This window comes from Delphinapterus leucas, chromosome 3 (genome assembly GCF_059928025.1).
Source record: "Delphinapterus leucas isolate spDelLeu-1000000601 "Yukka" chromosome 3, BTC_Dleu_Yukka2, whole genome shotgun sequence".
Classification (NCBI taxonomy): Eukaryota; Metazoa; Chordata; class Mammalia; order Artiodactyla; family Monodontidae; genus Delphinapterus; species Delphinapterus leucas.
In genome coordinates, this window is record NC_143131.1 from 50987938 (window position 1) to 51004001 (window position 16064).

The 16064-nt window shown below is 42.3% G+C and overlaps 1 protein-coding gene across 1 annotated transcript; it reads left to right on the top strand.

Annotated features, from left to right (window-relative positions):
* Window positions 1-373: 373 nt before the first annotated feature.
* Window positions 374-13382, top strand: LOC149749558 (large ribosomal subunit protein eL21-like). The gene is made up of 2 exons (XM_089908898.1): window positions 374-4467; window positions 4667-13382. The coding sequence occupies exons 1-2, from the start codon at window positions 4209-4211 to the stop codon at window positions 4912-4914; spliced, it is 507 nt and encodes a 168-aa protein (XP_089765024.1). The 5' UTR covers window positions 374-4208; the 3' UTR covers window positions 4915-13382.
* Window positions 13383-16064: the final 2682 nt, after the last annotated feature.

Sequence of the window (16064 nt, forward strand, 5' to 3'; positions counted from 1 at the left end):
ATAAATGCCTTCTCCAGAAGGTGGCAGCACACACTAGAAGTCACAGCCACCAACTGTTTTCATATAACTAGGGTCCCTCGTGGAAAGTCTGCAAGAAGCCAGGACATTCCCCCAACTGGAGTTCCTCACTTCTTGCCTAGATGGTGGTGGTTCAGCCCGGGTTCTAGTGACATAAACTATAGAACACAGCTGTCTGAAAACTCTTCCCCTAATAGGCTCTTGTTCCTTTAGCTGTCCCTGTCCTCACTCCAATCTCCCTTTGCCCCCTTCCTCCCCCACCCCCTGGCTTGGATCTCTGTGTACAAGTCTAGAGAATAAAACTGGAGATTCTTTACACTTTTTTAATGCAACCTAATTCTCACTTGAGGAGAGAGGCGTGTAAAAGATGCTTTCTTCTTTGCTTGGATGTTTTAGAGTTTAACCAGTTGGTGGTGGTGGACTGAATAACAGAAAAAAAACAGCAAGGCGCATCCCCTTCTCAGCCTGCCACCCACAGCGGGGAGGCTGTATTTGCTTGACACAAGATCAGAGGTAGTTGAGGCTTTGGGGCTGAATTTAAAATTCTAAATGTGAACAAGTGACTGGAGTAAGGTTCCCTGGAATAATTGCTGGCTGGGGTTATTGCCGGCTCCAGGGAAACAAACATCTTAATGTCATGAATCAAGTCAAAGTTCCCTCTGGGATAATCCTTATGCTTTTCAATCAGAACCCAGTGGCTGTCAGTTCTTTGAATACTTGAATCATGTGTGGAGACTTTAAAAATACAGAGACCCAGGCCTCACCCTAGGCCAATTCAATCAGAATCTCTGAGGGTGGGAAACACTTTGCTGTTTTTCCATAGCTTTCCAGCTGATTCCAATCTGTAGGCAGTTTACCAGCCAGTGGTTTAACCTGTGGTTGGGAGAGCTAATCTTTCTAGACTTTTGTCAACATCCTCCCCTTACCAAGAAAGGGGGTGTAGCTGGGGCTATAAGTCTTGAGGCTGTAAGCCCATGTGTAATAGCTTCTGCTGGATCTGTGAATATAAAGTGGATAGTTCACAGCAGAAGGATTAGAGACAGAATTAGAAAGAGCCATTGCTCTTCTGTATTAACTCACTTGATTTTCTCTCCTTACATTTTGTAAGCGTATAGAAGGCAAAAGAACCACATTTATCTGCTAAACCTTGTTCTGGGAAATTACCTCCTTTAATTTTCACAAATGGCTATTTTTGTCTCCCATTTACAGATGAGAAAGCTGAGGTTCAGAGGAGTTAAGTACCTTGCTCAAGGGCTAGATATGGGGTATAGGAAAGTTGGAATTTGAACCTAGGTCTGTCTGACTTGAAAAGCCTCCGTCTCGGAACACACGAATCATATTTAGGCAAAGTTCAGCATCACAAACATCTGAAAGCCTCTGGGAAAACTTTAAGAGGAGTTGACAAGCAGGCCTCTGTATCAGCAGCTGGGAAGTGTTATAATCAGCTTGTAATTAGGGTGTGGCCCACCGAGGCCCATCCCATCATCCCAGAATTGGGAGTCAGTAACAGGAAAGCAAGCTCAGGGGCTGCATGTGCCTTGGCTTCGATGAAGGCCCTTGTCTGATGAACCTGAGGCATTGTCAGAAGAGAAAACTAAGAGCAGGGGACAGAAATAAGGGGTGAAGAGTAGAAGGGACCTCTCCATTGATCACTACAAACTTTGATCACCTTGGGATTTAAAGAAACAGCCGTGCCTCAAGTCTAGCATTCCTTGTTTTTTACTAATATTCATGAAATGAAAGCGCCACAACTCTCGGAGGACCTCAGTAGATGTGAGTCTTTGGAAGACCTGAGTTCTGGAATGGGAGCTGGTCTCAGGTGAGTGCACTCTGCATGCTTTGGTGTCCATGGCTTGGAAGTGGGTGGAGGTGAGAAGATCACTAGGAAAATAGTCATAACTTGATTACACGACAGTGGCCTGTCAGATCTGAGTACAAAACTGACCCTGCTTGGGATCCATGATGTCTTTGAAAATGTGCATCCAGACTGTCTGCAGCCTCCTAAGAAGATACCCCGTGTAGTTATAGCCTGGAAGCAAAAACATGTGAGCCTGCATATAAATACCCCTGTCTTATTCCATAGAACCTCACATGGCTTTCCACGTGTGTTCTGAACTACTAGTGTTCTAGACCCAAATTATTATTCCAGACACCTGAAACAATGAGTGACATGAAGCAGGAAACCCTGAAGTTCTGGGGCGTTTTGGTCTTTAGCTCCTATATCTTTTCTAATGGCAAATTATTTTTGGAAAGTGCTCTCTATACTTGATCTGTATGTAATCATCTGGAAAATATGGGAACATGTACTGCCAGAATATATATGTGTCTATATGTTACAACTTCAGCACTTTGATGTGTATTACTAGGCAAGACATAAGAGAGAGGGCTGGTAGTTACATCACTACACCACAGAGCCAGACTGGCTTTTTTCCGACCAGCTGGTTTTGAGTTGTGATTTATTGGGGTGTCAATAAGGAATCTCAGTGACATATGAGACATTTTTAAAGATGAAAATATGCCAGGGAGAGATGAAATTTACTTTAAAAAAGAAGTACTTTTGCTTCCGAATCAAAGAATTAGAGCAGAGGGCTTCCCTGGTGGCACAGTGGTTGAAAGTCCGCCTGCCGATGCAGGGGACACGGGTTCGTGCCCCGGTCCGGGAAGATCCCACATGCCGCTGAGCGGCTGGGCCCGTGAGCCATGGCCGCTGAGCCTGCGCGTCCGGAGCCTGTGCTCCACAACAGGAGAGGCCACAACAGTGAGAGGCCCGCATACCGCAAAAAAAAAAAAAAAGAATTAGAGCAGAGCACACAGGAAACAAGAATGTGAGAGCAAACATGGCTGCTGGCCTTCTCCTTGCCGCTTTCAAAACCAAAAGGGCAGCAAGGATCAGAGCTCCCTCAGGGGGCTGGAAAGAGCACCTGCTGGGGGTTGGGAGCCCCAGCTTCCAGCACTGATGTGCCCCATCCAAGGTGTTGTGTGGGTGTGGGTGGGTGATTCCATCTCTCCTTGCCTGTTTGCTCTTTGGTTAATAAAGTAATAGTGGTCACCCTACCTCATAGCAGTGCTGTAAGAAGTCAGTGAGAGCTGTAGGTGGTTTGAAAAGGTTGAAGTCCTCTACAAACCTCAGGTTGTTAAACTCAACTGCCTCCTATTTGCTATGCATTAGTTAATTTGTTTCAGAGTGTTATGACTGACAAATATCGCTGGCAGGATGTGGGATGTCTGGTTGCAACACTACCTTGAGAAAGTCAAATTGTGTTGGTTTGGTCTGGATAACTAGACAGGAGTCCTGTCCTTTCCTCACGGCCCCTTTTGTTGAAGAGAATGAGCCTTCCAGAAAGAGGCAGAGCACTTCCTCCCAGGCTATGTATTTTTATTTTTAATTAAATTTTTTTTATTAAAAAAAACTGTATTGGAGTATAATTGATTTACAATTTTGTGTTCGTTTCAGGTGTATGGCAAAGTGATTCAGTTATACGTATATATACATTCATTCTTTTTCAGATTCTTTTCTCATACAGGTTATCACAGAGTATTGAGTAGAGTTCCCTGTGCTGCTATACAGTAGGTCCTTGTTGGTTATCTGTCTTATATATAGTAGTGTGTGTGTTAATCCCGAATTCCTGATTTATCCATCCCCTTCCCCATCCCAGGCTATGTAAATGCCAGTACAACAACAAATTGATTGAGTCCATCTTCAGGAGAACAAACCCCTTACGAGATAGGTTTTCTTGGTAAAAATCAGTCTATAATATATTTACTGTTGGCAAGGTACTTACTGGACATGAACGAGTAGAAGTCAGGATTCTTATTCAAAAAGATGCTCACACTTTGCTGTAGAGAAGGGTATGGTATAGATATATAAAGACATTGTGTTAGGGTGGCTGCTGATATGGGGCATATTCCTACTCCTTAGTTAAGGACTAGGGCCGGCACATAGGCAGGCTCCAGGATATGCCAGTGTTAGTCTTCTCATCTGTATAGGTCCTTCTTTACATACTAAAGAGAGCCATCTGCTGGTAACCTTAGGCAGCAGTTTTCATACTTTTTGGTCTCAGTCCCATATACACTATGAAATATTATTGAGCTTTTATTTTATATCAATCTTCACCATATTAGAAAGTCAAACAGACATTTAAAATATTTATTTCTGGGCCGGAACCGCCATCTTCCAGTAATTGGCCAAAATGACCAACACAAAAGGAAAGAGGAGGGGTACCCGCTACATGTTCTCTAGGCCTTTTAGAAAACATGGAGTTGTTCCTTTGGCCACATACATGCGAATCTACGAGAAAGGTGATATTGTAGATATCAAGGGAATGGGCACTGTTCAAAAAGGAATGCCCCACAAATGTTACCATGGCAAAACTGGGAGAGTCTACAGTGTTACGCAGCATGCTGTTGGCATCATTGTAAACAAACAAGTTAAGGGCAAGATTCTTTTTTGTTTTTTTTTGCGGTACGCGGGCCTCTCACTGCTGTGGCCTCTCCCGTTGCGGAGCACAGTCTCCGGACGCGCAGGCTCAGCGGCTCTGGCTCATGGGCCCAGCCGCTCCGCGGCATGTGGGATCTTCCCGGACCGGGGCACGAACCCGCATCCCCCGCATCGGCAGGCGGACCCCCAACCACTGCGCCACCAGGGAAGCCCCCAAGGGCAAGATTCTTGCCAAGAGAATTAATGTGCATATCGAGCGTATTAAGCACTCTAAGAGCCGAGATAGCTTCCTGAAACGGGTGAAGGAAAATGATCAGAAAAAGAAGGAAGCCAAAGAGAAAGGTACTTGGGTTCAACTGAAGCGCCAGCCTGCTCCACCCAGAGAAGCACACTTTGTAATAACCAATGGAAAGGAGCCTGAACTGTTGGAGCCCATTCCCTATGAATTCATGGCATGATGGGTGTAAAGAAAATAAAAGACCTGGACTGTAAAAATAAATAAATAAATAAATAAAATATTTATTTCTTTGCCTAAGAATAACAATGATAAACCCAATACATAGTAACATAAATAACAGATGTTTTCATGAAAAATAACTACATTATCCAAACCAAAAAATTTAGTGAGAAGCGTGGCATTGTTTTGCATTTTTACAACTCTCTCTGGTGTCTGGCTTAAAAGAGGACAGCTGGATTTTCATGTTTGCTTCTGCATTCAGTCTGTTGTAATCTGTTGTGTTGGTCAAAGCATGTGAAGAAAATATGAACTCAACTAGGTATTTAGTTGGAAAAGGGACAAATATTTCATTAGTCTTTTCAGATAATTGTGAATATTCTTCTTTGATACTAAACCACAATTCAACAAGAGGTAATTTCTTTTTTATAAAATTCAGAAAATTTTTACTTCATGAAGTGTTTTACTTCACCAGTCAGATACAGATGCAGACATGAATATACTGACCTTTTATTTATCTGTTATTTTAGCACACTTTTGCTATTTTATGAAGCAAAGCATTGCAAGTTGACTTAAAAATTAAAAAAAAATTTTAAACTATATTTAAAGGTTACTTTCCATTTACAGTTATTACAAAACATAGGCTATATTCCTTGTGTTGTACAATACATCCTTGAGTCTATCTTACACCCAATAGTTTGTCCCACTCCCACTGCTATATTGCCCCTGCCTTCACTGGTAACTACTAGCTTGTTCTCTATATCGATGAGTCTGCTTCTTTTTTGTTATATTCACTAGTTTGTTGTATTTTTTATGTTCCACATATAAGTGATATCATATAGTATTTGTCTTTCTCTGTCTGACTATTTCACTTAACATAATGCCCTTCAAATCCATCCATGTTGCTGCAAATGGCAAAATTTCATTCCTTTTTATGGCTGAGTAGTATTCCAGTGTATATATCACATCTTCTTCATCCATTCATCTGTAGATGGACACTTAGGTTGTTTCCATATCTTGGCAATTGTAAATAATGCTGCTATGAACATTAGGGGGCATGTATCTTTTTTTTTAAACATCTTTATTGGAGTATAATTCTTCACAATGGTGTGTTAGTTTCTGCTGTATAACAAGGTGAATCAGCTATACATATACATATATCCCCATTTCCGTGTATCTTTTTGAATTAGTGTTTTTGATTTTTTTTGATGTATACCCAGCAGTGGAATTGCTGGGTCATATGGTAGTTCTATTTTTAGTTTATTGAGAAACCTCCATACTGTTTTCCACAGTGGCTGCACCAATTTACATTCCCACCAACAGTATATGAGAGTTCCCTTTTCTCCACATCCTTGTCGACATTTGTTATTTGTGTTCTTTTTGTTGATAGTCATTCTGACCGTTGTGAGGTGATATCTCATTGTGGGTTTGATTTGCATTTCCCTGATGATTAGCAACGTTGAGTACCTTTTCATGTGCCTGTTGGCCATCTGCATTTCCTCTTTGGAAAAATGTCTATTCAATTCTTCTGCCCATTTTTAAATCAGGTTGCTTGTTCTTTTGACATTGAGCTGTATGAGCTATTTATATATGTTGACTATTAATCCCTTATCAGACATATCATTTGCAAAATATTTTCTCCTATTCAGTAGGTTGTCTCTTCATTTTGTTGATGGTTTCCTTTGCTGTGCAAAAGCTTTTAAGTTTAATTAGGTCCCATTTATTTTTGCTTGTGGTTCCTTTACCTTAGGAGACAGATCCAAAAAAATATTGCTATGACTTATGTAAAAGAGTGTTCTGCCTATGTTTTCCTCCAGGAGTTTTATACTATCCATTCTTACATTTAGGTCTTTAATCCATTTTGAGTTTATTTTTGTATATGTTGTTAGAGAATGTTCTAATTTCATTCTTTTAATGTATCTGTCCAGTTTTTCCAGCACCACTTCTTGAAGAGACTGTCTTTTCTCCATTGTATTTTTTTGACCATAAGTTCATGGGTTTATCTCTGGGCTTTCTATCCTGTTCCATTGATCTATGTGTCTGTTTTTGTGCCAGTACCATACTGTTTTGATGACTGTAGCTTTGTAGTATAGTCTGAAGTCATGGAGCCTGATTCCTCCAGCTATGTTCTTCTTTCTCAAGATTGTTTTGACTATTCAGGGTCTTTGTGTTTCCGTACAAGTTTTAAAATTATTTGTCCTAGTTCTGTGAAAAATGCCATTGGTATTTTGATGGGGATTGCATTGTATCAGTAGATTGCCTTGGGCAGTATATTAATTTTAACAACATTGATTCTTCCAGTCCAAAACATGGTACAAACATCTGTTTGTGTTGTCTTCAGTTTCTTTCATCAGTGTCTTATAGTTTTCAGAGTATAGTCAACAAGACAGTTTCTTAAAGGTCACTTGCAGTGTAGAATATGAGAACATGTCAATGAATTTTTGTCCTCTGTAACTTAAAATCCATTGGTCCATCTTGCACTTTGAATGGCTCTTTTATCCATATAGGATTTTGTAGCATCATGCATTGATCATTTGGAAAACATTAGATCACTAAATAATGCAGCTCTTCCAAATGTTGACACATTTTGTTACACAATATTTAAAAAAATCACAATTATTTATTGTGATTACTACCCATTTCCTCAGAAAAGGCTTTATATATCTGAAATTTGTCAGGGTCATACTGGTGGGTACAAATTTTCCAAAATTCCAATTTTTGCTTGAGAGCTCAAATTTTTATTGTTAATAACAAATACTGTCAATTTTCCTTGAAGTGACAGGCTCACTTGATTTGTTGTTGAGAAATGTCCACCAACCAGTTTCTTTGTCATTCTTTAAAGTAAAGATGGTGTTCCATGAAGAAAGAAGCTAGTTCAGCTTGAAACTCAATCACACAAGTACTTTTCCTTGAGACAACCTCATGATAGCAGAAGTGCTTTATATGCACTTCTTATTTTGACACAAAGCTTATAAAGGTGTACTCAGGGTTGGGAGTTAATAAAATTGCTATTTTTAACTGATTCATCAAGGAGATTTTTAAGTGGAACTGACATTTTAAAAAAACTGTGAGTGCATGCTGGTGAAGAATAATATGACCACTGGTACAGTTTCGTGCCCCTGCCTTGGTTTGTGTTAAAATGCCAGCAGTTTTACCCCCACCATTGCTTTTGCAAATGTCAAAAACAGTGAAGAAGGCAAATGATGTCTTAGTATTATTATGAAAACAGTTTCAGGCTCACGGACCATCTGACAGGTTCTCAGGGACCCAGACCCAGCTCCCAGAGCCTAGCCCCCTCAGGCAGCAGGAACACCCGCTTCAGCCTGTCCTTCTGCAGCAGGAAAGGTACATTTTCCTCCTGCCATGTCCCCTCTCCTCACCTCCCTTGGAAACAGGCCCAGCTGAACTTTAACAGTTTAACCAGCTCTGTCCTGTTCTTTCTTTACCCTGCATCAGGCCAACGCTGTCTGTTAAATCAGGGAGCTCTCCTTCCTTTTCTTTTTTCTTTCCTTCGGGAGTTTGTATTAGTGTGCCAGGGCTACTGTAACACAGCACTACAAACTGAGTGGCTCAAACAACAGGGATTTATTTTCTCCCAGTTTAGAGTGTTTGCCCTCCCTCAGGTGGTATGCAGAAGTCTTGTAATCATGGTTCTTGCTTGGGCCTCTTAATGACAAACAAAAGGGAAGGACCCAGTTATCAAAACACCTAGGGAAGTCAGGATCCTTCAGTGCTTAAGGACAACAGGCCTCAAGATACCAAGTGGTCCCAAAGAGATGATAGGAAAGATCTCCCAGAACCTATGTCTCAGATAAAAGTGAAGGTTATTAGGGCCAATCAATTTCTCTATCTCTGGGTAAGCTTCTGTTTCTTCTTCCCTATGGTATGGCTGGTTAAGGTGATGTTCTGTGTGTGGGAAAAGGGCTTTTTGCCTTTTCTTTCTGTCTTCCTTTCCTTCATATGAGCTTGGTTCAGAATAACCTGCTTTTGAGCTGTGAGTGACACTTCTTACCTGAGAACCATGACATCAAGAAAATCTCCAAGCTTCTCCTTGTCTTCTTTTAAGTTACCTGCAGTCCCCAAAGGACCAGGCTATTTCAAGGGGGATCCTGACACTGGCTAAAATAATTAGCAGTGTGCATCACTCTATTCAACTTCCTAGAGACTAGTGTCAGAGTTCAGAGGAAGGAGCATCTCTGGAGAATGGGGTAATACCTTGGAGGCGGTGACCCAGTGCTGACCATGGAGGGGATAGTCTGGATGTGAGAGGCTGGAGGGGAGGTGGCCCTACTCAGATATCTACCGACTCTTTAGCAAGCGTGCAGCTGGCAAGGAATTTTTAACTACCACATTCTTTTCACAGGCCTGGTGTTTAGGACAGCTGGGTCCTGGTGCTGCTGAGGTTATAGAAAAGGAAGAGAATGGGTTCTACCAAGTACTAGGCACGTTGGTCCCATAACTTCCTTCAAAGGTTTCTACACCAGCTCTGACACTTACTAGCTCTGTGACCTGGGTACCTTTCTTAACCATTTTATGCCACAGTTTTGTCTATAAAATGTGGATTATGCTGACTTCCCAGGGTGGTGAGGATTAAATAGGTGAGCACATGGAAGTACATGTGTAGCACAGAGTAAGCAATCAATAAAATATAAACCTATTATTATTATTAATTTCACTTCATTGAATCCTCTCATAACACAAAGAGATGGAAGTGATTACCTCTTTTAAGGCATAATTTCACAAAGATAAAACCATGAGTCTTGTGCAAATATGAAATGAACATATATCAAAGATTTCATTTATCTCATTAATTAATGAAAGAATCATTAAGATGTTAAAATTAGTTCAGAGGGCATTTGAGAAGCTAGGTATTCTGTAGGCAATGTTAGGATAAGATTGCTAGATAAGATACAAAATTGAGTACTGTCCACCAGGGCCAAAACCCATAATCTTTGTGGTTACACCTTACACTGGATAGAAATTATCTGCGTCCTGTAGGGTAGGAAAAAGTTTTCCTTGACCCTCTTCTAAGAGACTCTAGTCCCTGGCTGGGTCTGAAAATTAAACTGACAAAGACAGTAACAGGAGAAAAGCATACAACTTTAATTTTTATGTGTACATGGGATCCTTCACAAGAGAATGAAGACCCAAAGAAGTGACCAGGCAGTTTTTATACCTTTTAGAGAAAGAGATAATAAATTTGTGAAGAATGGCAAGGCAGTCGGGTTTGGGCAAGAGGTAGTAAATGGTGAAGAAGTAACAAGGAAGGTAAGAGTGAGTTTAACAAGGTTTGTTTGTACAGATTTCTCGGCCCCTAACTCTCTGTCTCTGGTGATAAGAATGTCTTCCTTCCTCTTGGTTCAGGGAGGTACCTTCAACATGAGAGTTTTATGACCTGTTTAAGGCAGGAAGGGAAAGGTCAGAGTGAGCTTCCTGCTTCTGCTGTTTTCTCAAACTCATTCAGCTTGAGATACTCGATATGGTAAGGTGCCATATTTTGGGGTAGTGTGTCCTGAACCCCATCAGTTCCTACTGGACAAAAATTTTCCAGTTAAACTCTGGTCCTACAGAGTAGAAAAATACCCTAGACAATGGAAAGGCCAATACAAAACTACACTGAAAGTATACCCATTAATCCCTTTTGCCTGTTTTGAAATTTTGGATAAATTTTCTGATAACTCCAAGCTATGAATAGTCTCAAAGAGGCTAAATAACTTATGCAAAGTTATACAGCTAGAAATGGCAGAGCAAGAATTCAAATATACGTAGTCCATGTTCTGTTCAGTAAACCTGTTAACCTCCACTCAGATACAATTCATTCTTGAAGGAGATGGCTAGAGTGCTCTATCCAAGGAATTCCTGGTCTCCTCTGAGGTGGGAGGGAGCAGGGAAGAGTTAAAAAAGGAACAAAACTTCAGAATTCCCAGGACACACAGCGTTGCCAATCTGTCCACCATTAGCAAAAATATAAAAAATATACTTCCTCTCTTCTCCTCTGCTTTTTAAAATTTACCACGAGATGAAATACATTTAAGGTCACTGTGTGGGTCCAGGTATGTGGAAAATCATTTATAGGCTCTGATGTTACTCCGGATTGGAAGTAAATAAATTTGTTACTAATTTAATAACTCAATATAAATTCTTCTTACACTCTGTTAATACAATTACTTTCGAATGGGAGTGACAATTTTTTATTTTATGTAGAAATGAAAGATTTTCTAATTTTCATAAGTACCCCTTTCGTGGGTTGTTATTAGCAAGAATAAAATGTAACTCCATAAGATAAGTTTGAAATGGAGGCAGCTGGTTTCTTCGTATTCTCTTTTAACTCTGTCAGAATTTGTCAAAACATGATGTAAGGCAGAAATGCATGGTGTAGGTGAACCAGAGTAGGATTATTTATAAACAGAAACTTGAGCCAAATGCAGCAGTAAACTAAAAAATAGAACAAATTACATTAATCGGTTTTTAAAAATAGGGAAAAACAGTTTTTTTTGTTAAAAACCTAACAAGCCAGTTTAAACCAGATTTGAATAGTATTGGGGTACAAAACTTGTCATTAGTAATTGGCATCTGAAAATATCTTAGGGAGGGTATTGTCTTAATTTAGGAAAACCTTTGTAAGCCACTTAAGGAAGGAAGGTATGCCTGGAGGTATGGACTGGAAGAAGTAGGATCTTCACAGGACTTGGAGCCTGTGGAAGAGGTGGACCAAGAGATCTTCCCAGTGGAGGAGTGGGCAAGTCTTTTTAAGAACAGGGATTTTTAGTATTCACTTCATTTTATTTTTTTAACATCTTTGTTGGAGTATAATTGCTTTACAATGCTGTGTTAGTTTCTGCTGTATAACAAAGTGAATCAGCTATACATAAACATATATCCCCATATCTCCTCCCTCTTGCATGTTCCTCCCACCCTCCCTATCCCACCCCTCTAGGTGGTCACAAAGCACCAAGCTGATTTCCCTGTGCTATGCGGCTGCTTCCCACTAGCTATCTATTTTACATTTGGTAGTGTTTATATGTCCATGCCACTCTCTCACTTGGTCCCAGCTTACCCTTCCCCCTCCCCGTGTCCTCCAGTCCATTCTCTACTTCTGCATCTTTATTCCTGTCCTGCCCATTTACTATTCACTTTAAAATTATGTGTTTGCTTTGCCACATTGCAAACTCTTCTGAACTCCTGCAACCTCAGTGTGCATGTGCTAAAGATGGGTGAGTGGTGTTTGGTTTTATTTTGGTATGGTGGTGGCAGTGTCAAAGTCGCTGGGGGATTCAAGAGAAAATGATTAATTTCCAAGAAAACAGCCATGAGAGGGAGCCCCATAAGAGGTGGCGAGTGTCTAGGGAACAGAACTTGAGGGCTGGTGGTGACCTTGGGAATGCAGCTCCTGGAGGGTGCGGTGTGTGGAAGAGGGGACGTGAATTAATGTGTTTTAAATACCAAAGGACAGGATGAGGTCTCTGGCATGAGAATTATACTGTGCATAAAACAAAGGCAGAATATTAAAATATCCTCTGGACCAAACTCCGATGTCCCTGATTTCCCTCGCCTGCAGCCCGTAAATTATTGGGTTAAAGAAGCTTTGGTTAAGAAGCCTCAGCCCTGACCTGAGTGGACTGCAATCAAGGGTTGTTCCTTGTATTTGATGCTCTAAAGGATGGTCCTCTGGGCTAATGATTACAATCTGGTGTGGCTCCGTGCTTCTCTTTCAGTTAGTACCATGAAACATGTGAGGACCGTTCTAGGCACAAAAGAAGATACCTCCTGCCCCGTGAGCTTGCAAGCTGAGGAAGGGCGTGGCCATAACCGGTGGCTGGGGGCTGGTATCCACTCAACAACCCACCAGGTTTCCACCCACAACCGTTGAAGGAACCTGGGAGAAAACCCAGTGTCACAGTGGAGGTTCCACTGAATCAAGGTCTAGCCCTCCTTCAATGAGCCTCTAGTCTGGTTGCGAAGTCAGCTTTCCTTCACTCAGATAAAATTCTTTTCTAATTCTCAACATAAACTGCTCTTTTCCGCCTCTGAGAGCTACGGTTGTAAACCTGTGATTAACTTGCAGAAGCAGGTTCCCTGCAATTTGTAAGATCACTTTCTCAGGGGAGCTGGTGTTTCTTACGTGGATGTGCTGTGACCAGAAGTGAGGTGTTTTGCAAGGAACTTCTCAATAAAGTCAGACATGAATGATTTCCTGCAGTCGCCACCGTCCCAGCTTTTCTGAACGTCTTCACCTTTGAGAGATTCCGAGGCCTTCTTAGTTGTGGCCCCGGTGCCCAGAGAGAAGGAAGGAGAGCTGCACACACAACCAGGGCTCTGGCTGCCGCTCTGTAACTCCCTGGACACAGGAGCTGCTTGGTGCCCACAGTTGCTTGAGCTAGAGAATCACCCTCATATTCCTGAACAGAAGCAGAGGTTAGGACTTCTGAAACTTGCACCCCAGAGGCTCGTGAACACGCCACTGACCCCCGAACTTCCCTTTTCTTAGCCTCTGATTCTTTTCAGCCTTGGGGCCTGGCCCCCTCAGGCAGCAGGAACACCCCCTTCAGCCTGTCCTTCTGCAGCAGGAAAGGTACATTTTCCTCCTGCCATGTCCCCTCTCCTCACCTCCCTTGGAAACAGGCCCAGCTGAACTTTAACAGTTTAACCAGCTCTGTCCTGTTCTTTCTTTACCCTGCATCAGGCCAGCGCTGTCTGTTAAATCAGGGAGCTCTCCTTCCTTTTCTTTTTTCTTTCCTTCGGGAGTTTGTATCAGTGTGCCAGGGCTACTGTAACACAGCACTACAAACTGAGTGGCTCAAGCAACAGGGATTTATTTTCTCACAGTTCTTGTGGCCAGTGTCTGAGGTCCAGGTGTCAGCAGGGCCAAGCTCCCTCTGAACACGCCAGGGAAAGACTCCTCCAGGCCTCCCTCTTCACTTCTGGTAGTTCCTCAGCCTGTGGCAGCGTAACTCCAATCTACAGTATCTTCACGTGATGTTCTCTCATGTGTGTCTGTGTCCAAACCTCCCCGTTTTATGAGGACACTTGTCATATTGCATTAGGGGTTCACTCTATTCCAGGAAGATCTTGTCTTCAATTACATCTGCAATGACCCTTTTTCCAAATAAGGTTATGTTTTGAAGTCCTGGGCATTAGGACTTCAGCATATGAATTTTGGGGGAACACAAGTCAGCCCATAACAGATCTATATAGGGTTTTTTTTCCCTAACACACCCCATCCAATTTGGTCCTGTGGGATCCCCAGTAGTTAGAGATATGCGAGAAGTCAGTTAATTCTGGGAGCACATAAAGCATCTGTTTTTTTGTGTTGTTGTTGGTTTTTTTTTTTTTTTTTTTTTTGTGGTACGCAGGCCTCTCACTGTTGTGGCCTCTCCCGTTGTGGAGCACAGGCTCTGGACGCGCAGGCTCAGCGGCCATGGTTCACGGGCCCAGCCGCTCCACAGCATGTGGGATCATCTTGGACCGGGGCACGAACCCGTGTCCCCTGCATCGGCAGGCGGACCCTCAACCACTGCGCCACCAGGGGAGCCCAGCATCTGTTTTTTGAGCAAATCCAGCTCACTGCCCCTCTGAGCAGGCTGCTTCCTTCCAGAGGCACCATTTGATAGAGCAACATTGAACCCAGGCCTGTGCTGATGCAGGGCTGCCTGATGACTTTTCTTCATTAGGCTGTCCCCTCACCGGGGCTGAAGCCCTAAGGACCAGATCTGAGTGTGTTCCCTCATGACACAGGCCGAGCTTGTCACCTTGAAATGTTCCTGTAATGCTTGAGGTTTTCCATACTGCCCCTGGGTATTAGGTTTCTTCTTGCTGCTCTAACAAATTACTTTGTAACGAATGGCTTGAAACAACAGAAATTCATTCTCTTACAGCTCTGCAGTTCAGAAACCCAGTCACTCTCACTGGGCTATAAGCCAGGGGATTGGAGGGCTGGGTCCTTCTTCAGGCTCCAGAGAAGAATCCATTTCCTTACCTTTCTGGGCTTTGGGAGGCTACCTGGGCTCACAACCTCTTCTTTTTTTTTTAAATTGGAGTATAGTTGCTTTACAATGTTGTGTTAGTTTCTACTGTACAGCCAAGAGAATCAGCCATATGTATACGTATATCGCCTCTTTTTTGGATTTTCTTCCCATTTAGGTCACCACAGAGCACTACGTAGAGTTCCCTGTGCTGTACAGCAGGTCCTCATTAATTATCTATTTTATACATATTGGCGTATATATTGTCAATCCCAATCTCCCCATTCATCCCTCCCCCAGCCACAACCCCTTTTTTACATCATTCTGATCTCTTGTTTCTTTTCGTGACAACTCCTACATCAGCGTCAAATCTCCCTCTGCCTCCCTCTCATTCAAACTCATGATTATGTTTGGGACACACTAGATAATGCTGGACATTTTCCCTATCTCAGTATCCTTAATTTAATCACATCCGCACATTCTCTTTTGTCCTCTGGGGTAATATTCACAGGTTCTGGGGCTCTGGACGGCTTTGGGGCTGTTATTCAACCCATTGTGCCATGTTTAAAAAACAGGCACAGTGATACCTATTTTTTGAGTTTGCCCGGCCTGACTTCTAAGAGCTTCACTTTCTTCTTAAGGAAGTTCCTTTTGCTCCCCCACTGCTCTTTTCGAACTATAAAATCCCAGTTCCTTGAGTCTGTGGGCAAACTGATGCCCTAGAGATGGGTTAGGCTGGGCAGAGGCTATTTACAATTTTTTATAACATAACTGTGACTACAGTTTGAAGTCAAGCAAAAGGGAAAAAAAAACTCATTAGTTTTCTGACTAGTGTTCAGTTTCCCCCGAATTTCTCCTTAGAGGTTTGCTAGTACTTACCTGGCCTTCATAGCCTTCAGTTCTGATTGGGGAAGAGCCTATTAGGTGTGGGGATGGTGGAAGGAGCCGACTGAAGACTAGTGAGTTGCTCATGTAGTGATGCTGACGTGGAGACTTAGCATTGTGGTGGCACCAGTTTTCACTTCTCTGGCCTTTTGTCCAGGCAGACAGCAGCATTGATCTGGGTACAGTTTTGCCTCGTAGGTGGAGCAGAAGGACGAAGGAAAAGTACAGTGGAGTGTGCTGGGGACAGTTCTACCCTGGCTGGGGAGAAAAATTTATTTAATGAATGTATTTGACTACATGATACTAA